This window comes from Cokeromyces recurvatus (assembly GCF_025118155.1).
Source record: "Cokeromyces recurvatus strain NRRL 2243 chromosome Unknown BX663scaffold_37, whole genome shotgun sequence".
Classification (NCBI taxonomy): Eukaryota; Fungi; Mucoromycota; class Mucoromycetes; order Mucorales; family Mucoraceae; genus Cokeromyces; species Cokeromyces recurvatus.
Window position 1 is genome coordinate 88,832 of NW_026251423.1, and position 20,191 is coordinate 109,022.

General features: G+C 30.3%; 6 protein-coding genes across 6 annotated transcripts; 3 read left to right on the forward strand and 3 right to left on the reverse strand.

The window, feature by feature from the left end:
* Positions 1-74: 74 nt before the first annotated feature.
* On the reverse strand, positions 75-1,255 carry BX663DRAFT_479616 (nuclease). Its single transcript, XM_051524323.1, has 2 exons — positions 978-1,255; positions 75-851 (listed from the first exon to the last, which is right to left on the reverse strand). The coding sequence occupies exons 1-2, from the start codon at positions 1,132-1,134 to the stop codon at positions 148-150; spliced, it is 861 nt and encodes a 286-aa protein (XP_051378685.1). The 5' UTR covers positions 1,135-1,255; the 3' UTR covers positions 75-147.
* A 298-nt stretch (positions 1,256-1,553) lies between these two features.
* BX663DRAFT_523786 (velvet factor-domain-containing protein) lies at positions 1,554-3,456 on the reverse strand. Its single transcript, XM_051529555.1, has 6 exons — positions 3,278-3,456; positions 3,108-3,172; positions 2,934-3,003; positions 2,718-2,863; positions 2,394-2,634; positions 1,554-2,321 (listed from the first exon to the last, which is right to left on the reverse strand). The coding sequence occupies exons 1-6, from the start codon at positions 3,337-3,339 to the stop codon at positions 1,712-1,714; spliced, it is 1,194 nt and encodes a 397-aa protein (XP_051378686.1). The 5' UTR covers positions 3,340-3,456; the 3' UTR covers positions 1,554-1,711.
* Positions 3,457-4,858: 1,402 nt separating this feature from the next.
* Positions 4,859-7,331, reverse strand: BX663DRAFT_523789 (uncharacterized protein). Its single transcript, XM_051529556.1, has 6 exons — positions 7,159-7,331; positions 7,037-7,081; positions 6,630-6,939; positions 5,619-6,553; positions 5,281-5,562; positions 4,859-5,212 (listed from the first exon to the last, which is right to left on the reverse strand). Exons 1-6 carry the CDS (start codon positions 7,243-7,245, stop codon positions 5,138-5,140), a joined length of 1,734 nt encoding a protein of 577 aa, XP_051378687.1. The 5' UTR covers positions 7,246-7,331; the 3' UTR covers positions 4,859-5,137.
* Positions 7,332-9,052: 1,721 nt separating this feature from the next.
* BX663DRAFT_523791 (bacterial low temperature requirement A protein-domain-containing protein) lies at positions 9,053-12,231 on the forward strand. Its single transcript, XM_051529557.1, has 9 exons — positions 9,053-9,796; positions 9,858-9,877; positions 9,948-10,024; positions 10,096-10,267; positions 10,352-10,697; positions 10,750-10,874; positions 10,939-10,983; positions 11,063-11,134; positions 11,190-12,231. Exons 1-9 carry the CDS (start codon positions 9,234-9,236, stop codon positions 11,999-12,001), a joined length of 2,232 nt encoding a protein of 743 aa, XP_051378688.1. The 5' UTR covers positions 9,053-9,233; the 3' UTR covers positions 12,002-12,231.
* Positions 12,232-13,229: 998 nt separating this feature from the next.
* Positions 13,230-14,827, forward strand: BX663DRAFT_523796 (HAD-like domain-containing protein). Its single transcript, XM_051529558.1, has 5 exons — positions 13,230-13,563; positions 13,674-13,880; positions 13,982-14,361; positions 14,475-14,658; positions 14,735-14,827. The coding sequence occupies exons 1-5, from the start codon at positions 13,318-13,320 to the stop codon at positions 14,747-14,749; spliced, it is 1,032 nt and encodes a 343-aa protein (XP_051378689.1). The 5' UTR covers positions 13,230-13,317; the 3' UTR covers positions 14,750-14,827.
* Positions 14,828-16,076: 1,249 nt separating this feature from the next.
* BX663DRAFT_564510 (uncharacterized protein) lies at positions 16,077-20,179 on the forward strand. Its single transcript, XM_051532050.1, has 6 exons — positions 16,077-16,236; positions 16,304-16,359; positions 16,420-16,584; positions 16,651-16,825; positions 16,891-19,447; positions 19,514-20,179. Exons 1-6 carry the CDS (start codon positions 16,213-16,215, stop codon positions 20,104-20,106), a joined length of 3,570 nt encoding a protein of 1,189 aa, XP_051378690.1. The 5' UTR covers positions 16,077-16,212; the 3' UTR covers positions 20,107-20,179.
* The last annotated feature ends 12 nt before the right edge of the window (positions 20,180-20,191 follow it).

The following is a 20,191-nucleotide window of genomic DNA, read 5'->3' on the forward strand; positions in this document are numbered from 1 at the left end:
AATATTAGTAATAATTTTAATTCTTACACTTGATACATGTAAATAATATTTATTTAAATAAATATAATAGTGAAAGGGAATCAATATATATAAATATATACAAATATATATATTCATATAAATACGTATTTCTTTTCTTTTTTTTTTTTAGACAGAACAGGTTATTTTATCACATAAATTTAAGAACTTTGTTCTGTCTAATAATTTAAAGAATTGTAATCCAGAAGCCAACTCAATAGCTTGAAGGTCGACTTGAAAACTAGTCAAGGGAGTACTATTTGCAATAGCCTGATTCGGCAACACAAAGGCCCCGATAGCATATTGTGTAGAACTTAGAGGAACCAAAATGATTTTATAGTAATGAGTAGGAACAGAGATAAAGGGACTATGAGCACCAATGACGTTATACTCCAACTTATATTTTGTTCCATCCACACTGTGCGGTAAGAAAAGAGGGCCTGTATAGACAAAAACATCTGAGAATGTACTTGTCAAATCACGACAAAATTTTTCCAAGTAAGCCCAATACTGTTGGTTAAATCCAGCACCTACTTGAGGTGCAATGTTAGTCATTAAAAAGCTCTCATCCATTGTAGCTTGTGATCTCACGGCATCTGCAGCGGGAGCATGATGACCACGATCATAACCACTGTTGGTGTAATCCTTTGTCGTCACTCGGAAGAGTAAAGGTATACTGGTGTCAGCTGTAAAACTAGATTTATCGCGAGAGACTCCAGACCCCGCTTTAAGATTATCTGCAGTAAGATGTTCACCTACCCAATACGGGATACGATCCTTACGATTAAAGCTAGTCGTATAAGCTGTTCTTTCAAGCAAATCAACAACAGGTCCTTTTTTTTTTAAAAAAAAAAAAAAAAAAAAAAAAAAAAAAAAAAGAGGAGTAAAGGAGGGGATATGAAAGAAAATAAACTTGTTTAATATATATAGTTATACGTTTACAACTTAATATCACTTACCTGGATTGCCAAATTGTAGAATAGGATTTTCAGTTGTTTGTCTTGCTTTTAAATGATGAACTTGATTCATTCGCAATGGAACAAGATTGTACATGAAGAACATGCCCATAATGAATCCAGCTATAAGCCAGATAAAATGAAATAAAGGTGTACTCATAAATATAGCAAATGAAATATGTGTCGTTAAAACTAAAAGGGAGAAAGAGGGGAAAGGTGGGACTTTTATATGTATGTAGCTTTGTGTTTTTTTTTTTTTTTTTTTTTAACTTTTTTTTTTAACTTACTTTTTTTTTAGCTTTTTTTTAAATAAAATTTTTAATGTAGTAAAACAAATGTTTCACATGCTTGTAGACTATGGATGCAATTCTTCAATGGTATAATTCGTTAGAATGTATAAATATTGGTCATACAAGCATGTACAATGATCTTTAATATTAAATAAATAATCTAGAAAAGATAAATTAATTTATTTGTGTTTAAATGTATATCTGTACAAGAAAGTAAAGAAACAGTTAATATGTATATATTAAAAAATGATAGTGCAATATGTAATGTAAATATTTATCGAATAAAAGAAAAAAAAATATGGATTAATATAGTCAAGTATGTCTATTAAAAAAAAAGAAAAAGCAAAAATAGGAGGGGGGGGGAAGGGATCTGTTGTACAATATTACAAGTTATACATGTGTATATAATCTAAAAAGGCGGGAAATAATTGAATGTATTGGGCTCCTTTAGAAAGGGGAATGAAGAAGAGATCTATTATTATATGATAATTGTATCAGAGAGTCTGCTGCATCTTTAATTTCTGTTGTATCGTTTTTTTGTCTCTTAAAAATATTACGAATAGGAGGCAACTTGATTTGCTGGTCCATAAAGACAGGTGTGGTTGTAGTAGGATATATAAAGGATGATGTAGTAGGTAATGAAGATAAATAGCTTATTGGGGAAGAAAACTTATCATAGTTATGATGATGAGGTGGGGAAAGTGGAGGTAAGGAGATACGAGGAGATGAGAAATACGTCATGATGGGGCTGCCCTCGTTACTGCTGCAACTTTCTGTACCATTGCTTGTGATACTAGTCCTTCTTTCAAGGCTGGAACAAGTAGCTTGCGTTGATGGGCTATGAACGATAGAACTATGGATAGGTGTAGCAGTATTAGTCAAGGTGTTGTGAGATAGTGTGGATAAGGCAATAGGTAAATTTTGATTTGTGACGGGACATGAATTAAACTTATTATCCATAGAAAGAGGTACAGGGGCACACACCACACTATTAGGTAGAATTTTAACATCAGGTTTTCTTTTACGAGAAGTTTGACTCGCTAAGGGATTATTTAACCTAAAATAAAATAAACTAAGTTTGTATTTTTTGTATTTATATATATATATATATATAAGGAATACTATTTACAATTGAGCTCTATTTTCTTTTCGAATTCTTATACGTGCACCCTGGTGAGAGAAAGATCTTGAAAGAAAGGTGGAATCCAACATACCAGGAAATTTTTTAGTTGGATAAACGATGAACGGCTCTGTAAATATCGATTGTAAACAAATTGAACCTGTAGTTGTAATTTCAAATAACGAAAGCTTTAATCTAAAACTTCCTTCAACTTTAACAGATAAATCACCAAAGATAAAAAAGGCACCATCTAAAAAAAAAAAAATGCTTTAATTTTTAAATAATTACAGAAAAAAAAAAAAGGAGAAGAGCTTATTTTATTTTATTTTTTACCATTATTATCGATGTCTTTAAGTTTATACATGGAGGAAACAGTTTGGCCAGATAAAGCATTATGTGTTGGTGTATATATTTCATTATCATTTATTGGATGAGCCAAGTTAGCACACATAAAGAAATAGGAATTTTGATAGAAAGCACTATATGATTTAAGAAAATCAGATAATAATAAAAAAAAAATTGAATTATCAGAGATTAAATGTTACATACTTGGTTTGTTGCGGGGTGGAATTATTATGTTTTATTTGAATTATAGGGGGAGGATCTATTGGTCGACGATCTACAATACAATAAATGAGAAAAATAAAAAAAAAATTCTTTCTTGAGGCAAACCAAATAAAAAAAGAAAGTAAAGTACAGAAATAAAAAATGGTGGATACCTACCTCGTTCATTACTTGTACTGATACGAGTATGAATGGGTTGCTGTCTAGCTATTAAAGTATAGCAGCTATCAAGATAAAATAAAAAAAAAAAAAAAAGATCAGATAAGTTCTACTCGTAACATGTAAAATTTGTTTTATTTAACCCTGGTTATATTTATTTTATTTTTTACCTTGAAGAAGATGCAACATCAGAACATGTAGATACGTATCTATAATGGTTGGCTTTAAACATATTGCTATTATTATTCTATTTAAAATAGTATTCCAATTAAAGATATGGCTCGTATAGAAAAAAAAAAGGAAAAAGGAAAGAGAAACAAAGACAAAAAGAAAAAAAAGAAAAAAAAATATATGTATTACAAAAGAAAAAATGAAAACAGAGAAAAAGAGGAAGTGGTCGTGTAACCATTAAAGATCTGATAAAGTAAATGGATACAATTTTTTTTTAGACCGGAGTAAACCTCAAAAAAAAAAAAAAAAAAAAAAAAAAAAAAAAAAAACTTATTTCTTCCCCTCTGGTTTTTAGTTAAATTTGATCATCCGATAGATAAAGAAGTTAGAGAAAACAAACCTCTCCGCCAAAGTCCTATAACAATAAATAGGATTATATCTTCTTTTATAACGACCTTCATTAATAACAACAAGTAAAATAAACCCCTTCCCCCTTTTTTTTTTCTGTAAAAGCAACCTAGTAGTTTTTACAAATATGTAAACTTTCGAAAAGAAAATTAGTCATCTTTGTAAATTCTTACTGACTAATCAAATCTTCGGTGTTTACAACAGCATTGAACTGAATCTATTTCTTCTTTTGTGTATTATAAACTTACTTCAGTATAATAATACGTTTAAAGAAATAGTTGGTTTAAACACTCTAGTCCATTATTATTTCATTTTATTTTTTAAACAAAAAGGAACATATTGTAAAGTAGCTTGAAAGATAAATTTAAAGAGAAAGTTGAAAAGAGTATCTTTATTTAATAGCCTATAGATACGTTGTTTTAATGATGTTTAATTCATAACTACAATCTATTAATTTGTATTGTTTCAATTATTATTTGTATCCTATTGTCAGATTAAACAAGTATAAATTATACATTGATTTGAATAGTACTCTTCTCTACTTGATATTTAATAATGACATTTGTTGCCAATTTCTATAGTTTCATATTTGTTTCAGTTTTTTATTATGAATATAGCAATTACTAATATATACTTTTATACCTAAAATATGCATACAAAAAAAAAAAGGCTATAATGGATAAAGTAAATCGTATTTTTAATCACTGAGTTATATATAAATACATCTGATAAGTTTTTTTTTTCATATATTTTCTTTTTTAAGCTTTTACGTAGTAGACAAAATAATGATAAAATATATTAATTCTACGGCTTATTATTTTCAACTTTTAATACATGTATTATCGTCATAATTTAAATAGCTACATGAAATATATAAAAATGGTAATAAATCAATTGAAGAATTATAATATCTTTAGGACCATTTTATTACGTGATAAAAGAAAATCGAATCACAAAAAAATGCCACATCTATTGGCCTACTAGTATCTTCTTTTATTATATGTATAAAAGCAGTCATTTAGTGTAGAGTTTTGATTTTCTTTATTCATTAAATATTCATACACTATCCTATATTGTAGTAGTGAACAAATTGACGTCTGTTCTAATAGAGAAATAAAGCAAAATAATACATTAATTTCTTAATTATAATCGAATTAATATTTATAAAGCTTTTATAGAAAATGCTTAGGTGACTTTATCAATTACATTCATTATACAGGAAAATATGTTGGAAACGATAAATCACTTGCATTATAGAAAATATCACAAGCTTATTTTTTTCTCTTGTATATTAAAACATGTTCCTTTTCAATAAATAGTATTATTATCAGAATAAACTATATTGTTTTGTCTACCATAGTTTATGTATAGCCCCCTCCTTTTTTTTTTTTTTTGGTTATTTGCTAAAGGAAGATATATAGGAATACAAAAAAATATAAATAAATTACAAATTAAAATTCAAATTCTGGGCGGAATTGGTTCAAATCTGCTCCAACGATAGCTTTATCCGCTAAATCTCGACGATCCTGTTTATTAAATATTGAAAATTATGAATATGAAAAGACTTATTTACACTTGTTTTTTTTTAAGTTACCATCATAATAAAAGCTTTTCGTAGCATTTCCCATGAATTATTAGAAACATTTACACCTTCCTCCGAATCTCCATTTCCTCGTTTATGCATGGAGAGAGCAGTCAAAATATGTTCTGCAGCCTCTTTATAACATCCTATATTGATACAACTAACACCAATATTATATCGTGCACGTACAAATGATGGACGTAACTCAAGCGCCTTATGATAGGCATCAATTGCTTCTTCTGAACGTCCATTATTTGCTAATGTAGCTCCCATACGATTCCATAATAAATAATCCTATATGTATATATATATTAGAATCCCATATCTAGTCTTGAAACTCAATCACTTACATTAGGACGTCCTTTTAATGCAGCAACAAAGCAATCAATAGCTTTATCAAGATCTCCACTACCATAAAACAAAACACCTAATCCTACTTGAACATCGGGATCCATCAATTGACCTTCAGGGGCCTGTCTGGCGGCTGTCAAAAATAAATTTGTCACTCGATCATGGAGTTCAAATGGAGATACAGGTTCAGGTAATGGAGCTCCTGTTAGATGAGGGTATTTTTGAGTAATCCATTTCTCCAATGTTTGATACGCAGCATGATCATAGGACTCATTTGTATAACTAACAGCCAAGGACATGAGTGCTTGTAAATTTCCATGATCTACCTCAATTGCTTTCTCTAATGCTCTAATAGCAGGTTCCTCCTTTTCATTCTGAGCTTGAACATTACCTAAATGCATCCAAGCCTCAGAAGAGTGAGGATCTTTTTGTACAACAGCCTCAAAGGCCATTGCAGCATCACTGAGTGAGCCACCTGAGTCTAATAAACGTAACCCCTCAGTCATTGGATCTGGATGATTCATATATGGATTATTTACTTCAAAGACATATTCGCCTAGATCAGGCTTATAGATACCATTCCCACCATTATTAAAGTTACCAAATTCATCTTCCCAATCATTGTCTTCCTCGGCCATTTGATCACGAATATTTTGCCATACATGTTCAAATTGTTCAAAGGAAGGATCTTGCGCAGTAGCTGCCTCTTCTACTTTACGAGCCATTTCTTCCTCTGAGAGTTGATCAAATGATGCAAATTGTTCTTCCCAAGATGTGTTTAGATCAAGACGTTGTTTGCCCTTTTTATTATCTTGTTGAAGATCAAATTCATTAGCCCAATCAAAATGTTTCTGAAAAGCAGTTTCAAATTCAGCAAGTTGTGCTGGATTCATATTTGTTACTTCAGGATGATTCATAAATTCATCTCTCCAAACTAATGTATTTTGGTCAATATCAATCTATTACAGCCTTATCCATATATGTATATTTTTTTTTTGGTTAAAATTTACCAGATATGCTCTGAGATGGACCTGCAGCAGCTCTGCTTTCCATAAATGCCTTTTCCATTGCAGCTTCTTCTCCTGGTGTTAACTCCCAAATCTTTGGTCCCTGTTGTTGATGATGATGATTGAATTCAGTTGTCCAACTTTTTTCTGGTGCCATTTGACGAATCGTATCCAATTCTCTTTGTAACGCTGAAAATTCAAAATTATTATTATGTATCATTCTTGGTTGTTGTTGCTCTTGTCCAAAGAACTCGTTTACCATATCTCCTCTTCCTTGAGAAAAACCTGGTCCTAGCTGCCTTTGTGTACGCATCTATGATAAGGAAGGGGGAGGGAAAAAGTTAAAAAAAAAGGAGGGAAAAGAAGAAATCGAAAACCTTTGTTTATTTTATTTTTAAGATGATCTTTACAGATGACGGTCCAACGTTTTGTTGAGAAGATCCAGTGAATTGATCCTAATGATGTCAAGAAAAAGTAGTTTAGTAAGTTAATTACAACATCTTTAACTTTTATATAAATATATTATTATTACTCTTTGAAGTGATCTATCTTTATTGAATTGCTTCATTATTTGTCCCATAGAGTTAACACCTCCACAAGAATCATCGCCATTCATCATCTTTTTATTTTATATAGAACTATGGAATTAGATTTGTTTGTTTCAACTGTATGTAAGACGGTATAATATAATCTCGGATAATATGTGGAAAAAAAGAAAAAGAAAAGAAAATAAAGCAGCATTCATTTTGATGACTAAAATAAAATTTGTATTCCTAGATTTTTATTCCCAGTTGAATTTGTGTATGTGTGTGGGGGGGGGAGAAAGGGAGCTATTTAAATAACATGTGAAATAAATAATAATGTATTTTATCAATAAATCAAGATTAGCTAAGTGTAAATTACATTAGCCATATTCTTCATATTAAACAGAGTTTAGTGATTACTTGTTATACTATGTCATTATATTCGAGAAAGATTGTACTATTTTGTAAGTTGACTGTAAATTTTACTTTCATTTATAGATGCATACTCAATATAAAGTACGCTACAATTTCATATTGTACTCGACTGGAAGCCATCTACGACGCATAATTAAAATATTAGTAATACTACCAAATAGTATGTAGCTTTTTATAATAAACTCTAATTTTATACTTGTAACATGATATGGACTTTAATACTACTATGTTTAGGTTTATATGGATAATTCGTTAAATCTTTTCTTTTATTATATATGGAATATAGAGATTGATTTAAAAGCATTCTGGATAAATATAATTAAGCTGTTGAAAAATAATTATAAAATATATTCATTCTATTTTTACGTACAGTTAGATAAAGACGATATCTATAGAAGTTACTAAACTATATAATAAATATATCAGCTGCTTATCTTTATTAATATTTTTGTATAGGTCATTATTGTTAGTGTTTTATTACTAGTTTTCTTCCTCTATCATAAATTACAGATTTTGCTATCTTATTATATCCTTTAATTACTATTATTAATAAATAGCTTTTTGTTACTTCAACTATTTTCATTCATATACTTTATGTCTATACAAATAAAAGTGGGTGGATGTATGTATACATTATCATCGATAGTAAGAGAAGATCTGATATAATAACCTTATTTGATTTGATCTTCTATTGACTATACATATTCATTCTACTTTTTTTTTTCTTACTTTTATTATCTTTATTATAAAATTAATTTCATTCTATTGTTATATTATATACAGAAATTAGCTAATAAATATAATTTTATATATGCATATATGTATATATCTATTAAAGAATGAAAACATGTATTTTTCGTTATTATGGTAATGAGAATAAAGGTAAATATTTTTACTTAAATAATAGGTCTGCATATATGATATATGTATATTTGTGTGTGTAAGGAAGGCGCTTGTTGTCATAGTAATATAATTCGATGTAAATCTATACTTGCATCTATAGTTGATAGGTGACAGTGTTTATACATATTCGCCTATCAACGCGTTATTATTGTAAACTCTTTTTATAGGGTGTCTCACTTGGGTGTTCGTAAACTAAAAAAAAAACAGTGACAGGAGATTTAAGCTTCTATTTCCCAATGTCTTAATTTATAAAAAAAAAATATGCGTGAAATCAAACTGCAATTAACAACCTAAGTTTAAGGCCTTCAAGTTAAATAGGATAGTTGTTAAAACAGTATAATATGAGTCATAAATACATGATTAATGTGTTACATAGTAATAACTTTCATTATTAACAGCATTATTACATAATATTATTTCATTTTATTTCCTCAAATAACATATACCTTCCACCAATTAAATTCCTTGTATTACAAAAAAAAAAAAAAAAAATAGAGTAAATTACCATGGTAAGCCAAAAAAAAAAAAAATCTACCCCTTTTTTTTTCTTTTTCTCTTCTTTTTATTTTTTATTTATATAAAATATATACACATATAGCTTTCATTTTTCATTTTTTTTTTATCTAAAAAAAAAAGAGAGAGAGAAGAAACTAAATTAAACTTTTTATTCCTATATATTATACCTTATATACAACCAAATATTTGCAAATAATATAAAAAATTTAACATCTAACATAAAAAAAAAATGTCATCACAGAATAGAGGGTTTCAGGGCCCTTCTTTTGGTACAGATCGAATGGGCCGACAAAGGCCTTCAATTATACCAACAGATGATGAGGAACAAGAACAACAACTTGGTGTAATAGAAGAAGGGGGAAGATATTTGAATAACAACAGATCAAATATAAGTACACGTGTAAGTAATAGATCGAACATCAGTCATTATACTTCTACGGAAAATGCAGACCGAAGACCCTCATCAGCTGTCATGGACTCAAAAATCAGTAATAGCAAAAAAATACATGTTGTTTCACCTGACAGCCATATCAGTCAACAATCTAAGGCAACAGCACCATACGATGATAACAACACAGTCTCTCCTCTTCACGACCCTATGACGGGAAAACCTCTTCGTAGACATGGTACAGAGTTGATTGGTGATGTATTGTTACACCCTCTTAAAGAATATCAACTTCACCAAAAGCGTCTTGAAGCTTATGAAGCTGAAAAAAATGTATGGAATGAAAAGCATCCTGAATCGATTGCTTCTAATAAAGATGATATTAATCATATAAATGAGCCAGTAGTGTAAAGTATTGTTATAAAGAAATTTTTTTTGAATATTATATTAATTTTATTATTCTAATAGTGAAGTCCGAACCAGACTAAGTAATAAAAAAAAAAAAAAAAAGCATACATATACTTCTGATTAAGTTGAATTAATTTCAACAAATTATAGCACTACACTTTAGACATTTAGTAGGGGATCAAGATTTTACGTTTACAGAAGATCAAATAAACTTATTGGAAAAGCCTGTAAGGATACTATTCTATTATAAGCTTTAAAAAAAAAGTAATAATAATAATACTGACCAAAGGGATTCTAGTTGGAACTAACACTTGAAGAAAAAGATAAACTGAAGCTTTTTAAAGATACAGATGATTTCATTGATTTTCTAGAAAAAACCAAGCGAAACTTTTCTGTCAAAGTTCATAAAACTGTTCAAATTCGTCAACAAATAGCAAATGCTAAAAGTGAATTATTCAGCGATTCTTCTAGTAAAAAAAAAATAAAAAAAAAATAAAATAAAAATAAGACACATTTTCTTATACTAATTCTATTGTATACATCTATTTTAACAGATAGTTCAATAAATTTAACTGAAAACCCAAACATAGTAGTTGATTCAAATCAAATTTCTTCTGATGGAGTACATACTCCTCCTCAAAAATCTGACTCTGGAGGCGATCTTACAGTTACCAAAGCACATCCTCATATAAACCGTTCACCAGATGATTTACTCATAGATTTGAATAATAACGTCTATATTCAAGTTCAATTCATTCCTATCATTCATCATCAACATACGAAAATGAGAAGAGCTATCTTTTTAGTACCCGATCCAGATTTATCTGATGAAATTGGTGAAGAAACTTCAGCTACTTGGGTTGAATTATTGGGCGATGTATTTTATGTTGGTTGGCTTAGGTATATATACTTGATGATGAATGTATATATACTCACTCATTTTTATCAATAGTCAATTCACACATTCAGTGCATATCAACAGTATAGATAGTCTTAATACTTATGCTGCTTGGTTTGTTGTAATGTGGTGGACATGGTGTTCAAGTGCCTTATATTCATCTCGATATGATAGAGGAGGTACCCTAAATTTGGTATATTTGCATATTTTATTGACAATTTCTATATTCATATATGTATATAGATGTTGCTCATCATATATATAAGATCATTGAACTCTGTGGTTTAAGTAAGTTCCTTTTAATGTATACAAATATCTATTATAATAATAATATACTAAGTAAATTCCTTTATATATATATATATAGTTCTTATGGCTGGTTCGAGTGATAAAGAAAAGTTTGAATCTTCACCTAAATATTTTATCATAGGCTATATAAGTATGTATAATACTTTAATCTAGAGTTATTATGTATTCAACACGATTTTATGTAGCTATGAAAGCAGTTTCCTTATTTCAATATACAGTTATATTTATTGTATCACTTGGAGCTCATTTTAAATCATCTCATCGTCCCTTAGGCATTTATGTGACCGCTAGTGCTATATCAATAGCTATGTGGGGGGTATCCCTTTTATATACATCTAAAATAGACATAGGCAAACGATACGGTCTTTGGTACTCTAGTATAGGGATGGAGATGCTTATTCATGTCTTTTTACAAGGCAATAATCGAGTCTCATTAGCAGCAAGTCATCTAGGTGAACGTTTTGGATTATTCACTCTCATTATCTTGGGAGAGAATTGTATGGGGTTTATCAAGATGGTAGCTGAGGCAGATGCAACATCCAGTTTAATTGCTTGTAACGTGTTTGGTGTAACGATTATTTTTTGCTATTTCTTTATGTACTTTGATGATTTTAGTGGAGAATTTTTGTCTAAAAATCGACTTAGTCCATTATGGATGTATCTTCATTTCCCTTTACATTTATTTCAAGTTGCCTTTGGTATTGCCTTAACGGATATCATAGCAAAGCATAGTCTTCTTCAAGATACGTCTACCTATCTTGATAGTATTTTGGAAAAATGTCATGCTAGTGATCCACCAGCCTTGATGACTGAAAATAAGACTATTATAGAACATTATAAAGTGCTTTCATTATCCGTAGAATCATCACATTCAACAACAGCAAGTGAAAGTTGTAATCCATTATTTGATATCAAGATTTTTTGGATTACAGCAGGGTTAATTTTATGTTTTAATGCATTTATCAAGTTGGTCAATACACCTGTCAACAGAGGTTAGTATCTAAATATAGAAGTCACAGGAAAATAGATAATAATAACAATAATAATAATAGGCAGTATAAAAGCATATATTATTTGTTCGTCTCGTATTTTTAATGCAATTGTCTTTTTTGCATTATCAACAACTACGTATAAACATCTAAATGCTTTAGGTATGGTCTCTGTCATGATGGCTTGTTTATTATTCCAATGTAAGTTGTATATACTTATAATAGCACAGTTTAAAATTATTAATTTTTTTTCTTTTTTTTTTTTTTTTTAAACATAAAAAAGCTGCTGTTGATTTATTAGATTAGATTATTTAGATGAATGTATGACTGATTTTTTTTTATTAATAAAAAACCAACTCTTACAGTATATTATACTATGCATACATACATACTATACACAGCACGAACATACCTGTATTTATATACATATTTTAAAAAAGAGTGAAACATAATAGGAATGACGAAAGAAATGATGTAGCATTGATTGTGTAATAAAAAATAAATGTAGTACAAATACAAAGTAGTGATTAAATAGTATAAATTTAACGTCATATTCTACTACTACTACGCATCTCTCTTAATGATAGCAGGGAGTCTTTTTTCTTTCCATTTGACAAAGCATTAGTTGCATGATATACTCTCTTTTTTCAAGTAAGCGTGTATTTATTATTCTGGCAATTCATAAAAGTAATAACTTGTATTATTATTATTTTCTTAGTATTCGTCGGTAGTAGTAAATCATTGACAAAAAAAGGGGGGGACTCGATTCATTTTTTAGTGTCTTAAAAAAAAAAAATTAATTAAATAATTGATAAAAAGACTTTTCCTTCATCAACGACCGTAGTGAAACATAAAATCATAGATAATTATTACTACTGCTATTATGAATGATGGGGGGGTACTCTTCGCTTTATAGTCATTGCTACAGTATTTTTTTTATATAGTAAACTTGGAGTCTATTGTAGATCGAATCAATATCGTCTTGATTCATTACAATGATTTTTATTTTACTTTATTTTTTCCAAGACTAATCCAAAAATATACAGTTTACAGAAAAAAAATAAAAAATAAAATAAATAAACCCCGGCACGTTTAAAAACACGTTTTTTTTTTTTTTTTTTTTTTTTTTTTTTTTTTTTTTCAATTCAGCCATTTAAACAATTGTATATGATAGGAATGACAAACAACGCGACAAAAAAAAAAAAAATAGATTTAACGTGACGTAGTGTTCACTTCAATGATATATAACTGATAAACTTTATAGCTTTTGTTTTTTTTTCTTTTTTTTTCTTTTTTTTTTCTTCTTCTTCTTCAAGTATCACTCATGTCCAATTCTAATATTACCACACCTCAAGCTGAATTTGCTACTGCCGAAGAGACTCGTGACTTGGCTGCCTCTTTCGCTGCCTCTCTTCAACAACAAGGCTTTAATAATACTCATCAAAATGAAGATGGTATCTCTGCCAGAGATTGGGCTTTGTTCCGTGACCCAGTTCTTCACAATGAACGTCTTGAAGCTATTCGTCAAAAGAAGGGTTATATTATTGATATGGATGGTGTTATCTATCATGTAAGTTTTGACAGCTTTTTACAAAAGATTTTAGATTACACAAAAAAAGAAATCAGGGCAAAATGCATTAACCGAATTTTTTTTTATACATACATACAACTCTTTTTTAGGGTTCAAACTTATTGCCTGGTGCTAAGGAGTTTGTTGAATTCTTGGAAAAGAACAATAAAAAATATCTCTTCTTGACTAACAACTCAGCACCTACACCTCGTGAATTACAACAAAAATTACAACGTCTTGGTATTGATGTTACTGAAGATCACTTCTTTACATCTGGTCAAGCTACTGCTTACTTCCTTCACTCACAAATGCCCGAGGTAATATATAGTGAGCATAAAATAATAATAATACAAGATCCATATAATAACAAAAAAAAAATTTTTTTTTCTTCATGCAATCTCTATGAAAAAAAAAATAGGGTGGTACCGTCTATGTTATTGGTGAACCTGGTCTCGCTTATGCACTTTATGACAAGGGTTTCTTCATGAATGATCATAATCCTGACTATGTTGTCTTGGGTGAATCAGCAGTCTATAACTTTGAAAAATTAACAAAGGCCGTTCAACTTGTTCAACAAGGTGCCAAGTTGATTTCTACTAATTTAGATGTTGAAACTCTTGATTCTAAAGGTCGTAAGATCCCCGCTACTGGTGCTTTCACTGCTTGTGTTGAATTAGTTACAAAGACGAAAGCTTTCTTCTGTGGTAAGCCTTCTGCTTTGATTATGCGTTATGCTCAACGTGTCCTTGGTTTATCTCGTATGGAAACTTGTATTATTGGTGATCGTATGGATACTGAGTAAGTAGAGTAAGCCTTATTTTAATATATTGAAAAAAAAACAAAACAAAAAAATTTTTTTTCTTTCTTTCTTTCTTTATCTTAATTTTCTTTTCTTTTCTTTCATGATATAGTATTGTTGCAGGTATTTCTTCTGAAATTGATCCAGTTCTTGTTCTTTCTGGTGTTACTGAAATGAGTGATCTTAACCTCTTTGCTTATCATCCCTTCGTTATTTTGGGTGGTGTTTATGAAATTCCTAACAATGATGATAAGAATAAACTCACAGATAGTGATCTTGAAGAAGCTAGTAGACGTGTAAGTTTTAAATTGAAACTATATTTGGGATAAAAGATGATGTCGCTGATTTAATTTATTTTCTTTTATATAATAGGCCTCTTATCTTTAATCATATCATACATAAATACATATATTATTTGTTCATATAATAAATATCATTACTTCTTTTTTTTTTTTTCCTTTTTCCTCCTTTCTATTTTCTTTTTTTTTTTTTATTATTTTCCAACAAAAAGAGGACAAAAAATGGGCGCATGATTTTATGTAAATGAAAATATTAACACATGTAAGTAGTAGTAACAGGTTTCTGTAAAACTCCGCTTTTCTTTTCTATGTTTCTACCAAGTATTTTATTTTCCTAGTAGAATCTCAGCTTTATAATAGCGAATACAGATATTGTACACTACACATACTTCTTCCTTTCTATAGAAAGCAACATATACAATAATAATAGAAAAAAAAAATTCAACATATCATTCGTATTTCTTTAATACATATGACATTTATATTACTACTACTTCTAGCCCGTTTTAGATTGAGATAAAAGTTAAACTTCAGATATTGAAGCTACTATAGTGACAAAAAAAATGTATAAAATCAAACTAAGAAGAAGTAAACATAATACAACAGGCTTGAAATATAATTTAATATACTATAAAATAATTGCATTTGCTATACATTTTCAATAATGGAATGTATTCTATATAAACACGCCAATGAAAAGATAAAGAAAAAAAAAATATGGATGTGACTATTTTGTATTATATGACGTATGGCAGTGCACTAAGTATATGTTTTCAGATTTTTTTTTGTTTGAAAAAAAAAATAACATAATCTAATAGTGAAAAAAAAAACTGAAGAATTACAATGTAAGTAACATTAAATTATACAATTGCTTTTCTTTTTTTTATAAATTTATATTCAAGATCATTTTCTTTTTCTTTCTTTCTTTTTTTTTCTTTTTTTTTTTTTTTTTTTTTAAAAAAGCATTTTGATTCTTATACAGTTTAATCACCCAAAAAAAAAAAAAATAATAAGCGTGTAAATCAGCGCAAAAGAAAAAAAAATTTCCCTTTTTTTTTTCTTTTTTTGTAAAATATTTACTACGCAATATTATATTGAAGGCTTGAGAAGATCTTCAAAAAAAAAAAGAAAAGTGATTACAATAAAGCATAAGAAAAACGCCAAAAAGTAGAAAAAGAAGAAAAGGAAGAGAAAAAATAAAAATAAAAACAAAAAAAGACACTTAGTGGCTTAGAGGTTTACATTTTATTTTTTATTTTCTATTTTTTCGTTTTTTTTTTTTTTTTTTTTTTTTTTTTTTTTTTTTTTTGGCTTGTATAGGTGATACCGTATTTGTTTTAATTTACTGCAGGCATATAGACTCATATTTTTATTCTATTTTATTTTACATTATTTTATTTTTTATTTTTATTTTTATTTTATTTTTTTTTTTTGAAATAGTTGGACTTTTTTTTTTCTTTATTTTCTTTATCCATATTAAACAACTAAAAAAAAAAAGTCTCAACTCTTTTTCCCCTTTTTCTTTATTATTGTATAAAGAAAGAAAAAAAAATGGAAGATATTGAAATACAACAGGTAAATATAGAAAAAAAAAAGAGAAAGAAAGAGAGAGAATTTAATTATTATTATTTTACAAATATAGAAATTACTTCAAAAATTGAGAAACAATGCTGAAGAGGAGAGAAAAAAGAAATTAAAGTAAATATTTTTTAAATGCATAAAAAAAAAATGAAATTTATGTTGTATTATGTTATGTAGAATTATTGTCACACATCGGGAGCTTTTATTAAAAGAGCTATTTACAATGACAGGTGAAGGTAATCCTAGTGAAGCAGACCATGTGATATCCTTTTTAAAAGGTGGAGATGTAACTCAAATTGATCAAGATAAATGGAGCGCGTATCTCGATAAATATAAAATTACGTAAGATATAATATATATAGAGAGAGAGAAAAAAAAAGAGGAATGTAAAGACTAATTAGTTTCAAGTAATATAAAAATTAAACAAGAAGTATCCCCGCAATCACCTTCATCTACTCCTGTGGATAGTCAGTTAAATAAGCCAGCTCGTCGTATACCACCGCCACCTGCTAGAATGGTTACTAGAGGTGTTAGTGGTGCTGTACGTCCAAAAAGTGTAGATGAAATCTTATCTAGTCTAGATGTAAGTATGCACATCGTTTTTTTTTTAATTTTGTATATAATTTTTATTTTATTTTTTTTGTTTAGCAAAAGGATTTAATCACATCTGCATCTTCCTCTCAGAAAGAGAAAAGTATCTCACCTACTACAGCATTGAAGGAGCCAGATCAGTTAAGAAATGTGACTAAAGAACCTTCAGCTCGTCAAGGGAAAATAATTCATCCTTTTATCGATTTCAAATCACAAAATTCAAATGCACTTATTTATAATGGTATTAAACTATCAACGGATGATATACAATACAACGAAAATGATCATTTCAATTTATATGCTTGGCAACTTCATGCAACCCATTTCCCACTTTATAAACAACTTCAGACTGCACGAAAGACTTTAACGACACACGATTGGATGCTTGCTAGAGATGAACTAAAGTCAGTGAAAACAATTCAAAGGATAGAGGCATTAAAAAAGAAAAAATTATGGAGTTTAAGGCAATTAAAGAAACATAAATCATTACCTCGGCCGAAAACACATTGGGATTGTATGTTAGATGAAATGAAATGGATGCATACTGATTTTAAAGAGGAAAGAAAATGGAAGATAGCTATGGCTTATTTAACTTCTAGAGCTGTACTAGAATGGCATCATGCAGAAGATAAATCAACTGTGTGTGTAAAGACACGTATACCAGAACCAAAGAGTTTGCCCGTGTTAGTTGAAGAAGCCATCATACCCGCAATAGCTAGTCCAATATCACTAGAAAATACAACAACTATATCCAATGCTGATTCAGATTTAAGGCCATTCGAATTGGATTCAGAATTAAATGACTCTGAAAAATTAATAATAGAAGACTCTAGTCAAATGCTCAAGTCAGATACAATGATGGGATCACTTCAAAACCCCTCTGAGAACACACAACAATTAGTACCTATGGAAGATTCATCTGTCCCAACCACTCCTTTATCATCCGAAATAGTTCAAGAGTATCGAAATAGGATAAAAAATTTTGATCCAAATATGCCGATTTTATCATTGCCTATTGAAGATTTTAATATACTGGATGCAAGTGCATTATTCCCTGAATTATTAACTTATGAGCCGCCTAATCCACATTACGATGATATTTACTTTAATGAAATTGAATATGGTAGAGTGATTCCTATTACGAAACTCATTTCAGAGCATATAGTTCTCAAGACACCTCAACGATACAGTCGTAAACGAGATATGAATGGTAATCCTATTATCATTATGGATGAAACAAAGGATGACATACAACAATTACCACGAAGTGAACGATATGATTCCACTCCTCTTATTTCACCTTTATTTGCACCTAAAAGACATAAAGAATTACCTATTCAGCAACCTTCTACACCTCAAACACATGCTAACAATCAACATCATACATCTAATTGGACCGAGGAGGATGATGTATGCTTAATATCTTTCATTCTTCAATATTCATTCAATTGGGATTTAGTCTGTGATGCATTTAATTCAGCCCGACTTCCTCTCACTGGTGAAAAGCGTACTCCCTGGGAATGTTATGATCGCTGGAAACGTAATAATTTAACATCCTTGACTGGTCAAGTCAATTTGGCTTATGTACATAAAGTGAAAAAGGAGCTTAATTATCGAGCTTCTCCTAACCGTCTGGACTCCAGTCAAAAGCGTCAACGCCAATATAATATATTTGAAGCTATCAAGAAAACTCAAAAGAAACGTGAAGAGAATGAGAAACAGACAAATACACCAGCACCACCTCGTCAAACAATTGAAGTTCATGGTATGAATAGTGCAGGTCAACGTTTACCAACAGCTATGGAGATGAGTTTACATAAGGCACAAAGAGAACGACAGATGGCACAAGCTGTGTTGGAACAACGTCAGCTTTCAGCTGCCATTGGGCTAGGTGCTCAATTGCCTCATGGTCCACGTACCGCAGCTGTTCCATCTGTATCACAACCACATCGTCCTGCTATAGGAATGGCTTCATCTACAACTAATACCAACACTACTACTAATACTAATACTACCACTAACACTAACACTAACACTAACACTGCTACTACTGCTGCGGCTGCTGCTGCTGCTGCTGCTCAAGCTCGTGTTGCCGCCGCTGCCGCTGCCGCTGCTGCCGCTGCCGCAGCAGCAAATAATAATACACCATCCCCTGCTATTCAAAATACTGCAGCAAGGCCTCCTGTTGCACAGAACAATGGTGTGGCTGCTGGTCTGCCACTGAATAGATACCCCGCTGCACAACTTCAATTACTGAGACAACAACAGATGGTATTAATGGCTGCTGCTCAACAACAAGCTCAACAACAAGCTCAACAACAACAACAAGGGGCTGGTGCTGCTAGTACACAAATTCGCTCACCCACGCCTGCAGCACTTCAACGTTTTGCTAATGCTATACAAGCTTCTCAAAAAGCCCAACAACAGCAATTACAACAGCAACTTCAATTACAACAAGCTCAAGCTCAAGCTCAGGCACAGGTGCAAGCACAAGCTCAAATTCAAGCACAGCAACAACAGCAGCAAGCACAATTATTAGCCGCTCAGCAGCAATTAGTACAACAAACTCAACATCAACAGCAACAGACACCCACTCAGGGACAAACACCACAACGTAATTAGTATATACTTACTTTATTATTCATTATTATTAACCTTTATTTTTTTTATTTTTTTATAGAAATATCTACTCCTACTGCCGAAATCGTATCTCAACAAGTCTCTCAAATGGCTTCACCTGCAGCCCCCATTCAACAAAGTCCACAATCTCGCCCAGCTACCCAAACACCCCCACAATCATCACCTCAAGTCCAAACACCTCAACAACAAGCTGCTATTGCTGCTCAATTACAAGCGAATCCTTTAATGTTTGCTGCTCAGTTAGCACAAATGGGTTATCCTATTTCACAACTACCTGCGAGTCAACAGCTTCAATTGCAACGTTATTTAGCACAGTTACAAATGAGAAATGCAGCTATGGCTGCTGCTGCTGCTGCTGCTGCTTCTCCTAACACATCCTCCAATAATGGTAGCCCTGTCATTCCACAACAACAACAAAATAATATAAATAGTTTACAAGCTGCTTTACTTGCTCAACAGCAATTACAAAGATTACAACAAATACATCAGGCGCAGGCTCTTCAATTACAACAGCAACAGCAGCAACAACAACAACAACAACAAACTCAATCGCAACAAGTCCAACCTCAGCAAGCAGCTCAACAAACACAAACTCAACAGCAACAGTCACCAGCTCAACAAAAACAACAGTAATATTAGATAATAGTATTGTTTTGTATTTTGTATTTTTTTTTCCTTTTTTTTTTCTTAAAAAAAATATAACCATATTCATGTATAT

Coding starts and splice junctions, on each gene's coding strand:
- BX663DRAFT_523791 (XM_051529557.1), top strand. CDS start 9,234: ATGTCATCACAGAATAGAGGGTTTCAGGGCCCTTCTTTTGGTACAGAT. Junction 9,878..9,947: donor TGAAGTCCGAACCAGACTAA/GTAATAAAAAAA, acceptor AACAAATTATAG/CACTACACTTTAGACATTTA. Junction 10,698..10,749: donor TTTTATGTTGGTTGGCTTAG/GTATATATACTT, acceptor TTTTATCAATAG/TCAATTCACACATTCAGTGC.
- BX663DRAFT_523786 (XM_051529555.1), bottom strand. CDS start 3,339: ATGTTTAAAGCCAACCATTATAGATACGTATCTACATGTTCTGATGTT. Junction 3,004..3,107: donor CAGTACAAGTAATGAACGAG/GTAGGTATCCAC, acceptor ATTGTATTGTAG/ATCGTCGACCAATAGATCCT. Junction 2,635..2,717: donor TAAAGACATCGATAATAATG/GTAAAAAATAAA, acceptor TTTTTTTTTTAG/ATGGTGCCTTTTTTATCTTT.
- BX663DRAFT_523789 (XM_051529556.1), bottom strand. CDS start 7,245: ATGATGAATGGCGATGATTCTTGTGGAGGTGTTAACTCTATGGGACAA. Junction 7,082..7,158: donor AAGATAGATCACTTCAAAGA/GTAATAATAATA, acceptor TGACATCATTAG/GATCAATTCACTGGATCTTC. Junction 6,940..7,036: donor AAAACGTTGGACCGTCATCT/GTAAAGATCATC, acceptor TCCTTATCATAG/ATGCGTACACAAAGGCAGCT.
- BX663DRAFT_564510 (XM_051532050.1), top strand. CDS start 16,213: ATGGAAGATATTGAAATACAACAG. Junction 16,360..16,419: donor GAGAGAAAAAAGAAATTAAA/GTAAATATTTTT, acceptor TATGTTATGTAG/AATTATTGTCACACATCGGG. Junction 16,585..16,650: donor CTCGATAAATATAAAATTAC/GTAAGATATAAT, acceptor ATTAGTTTCAAG/TAATATAAAAATTAAACAAG.
- BX663DRAFT_523796 (XM_051529558.1), top strand. CDS start 13,318: ATGTCCAATTCTAATATTACCACACCTCAAGCTGAATTTGCTACTGCC. Junction 13,881..13,981: donor TTCACTCACAAATGCCCGAG/GTAATATATAGT, acceptor AAAAAAAAATAG/GGTGGTACCGTCTATGTTAT. Junction 14,362..14,474: donor GGTGATCGTATGGATACTGA/GTAAGTAGAGTA, acceptor TTCATGATATAG/TATTGTTGCAGGTATTTCTT.
- BX663DRAFT_479616 (XM_051524323.1), bottom strand. CDS start 1,134: ATGAGTACACCTTTATTTCATTTTATCTGGCTTATAGCTGGATTCATT. Junction 852..977: donor TCTACAATTTGGCAATCCAG/GTAAGTGATATT, acceptor TAAAAAAAAAAG/GACCTGTTGTTGATTTGCTT.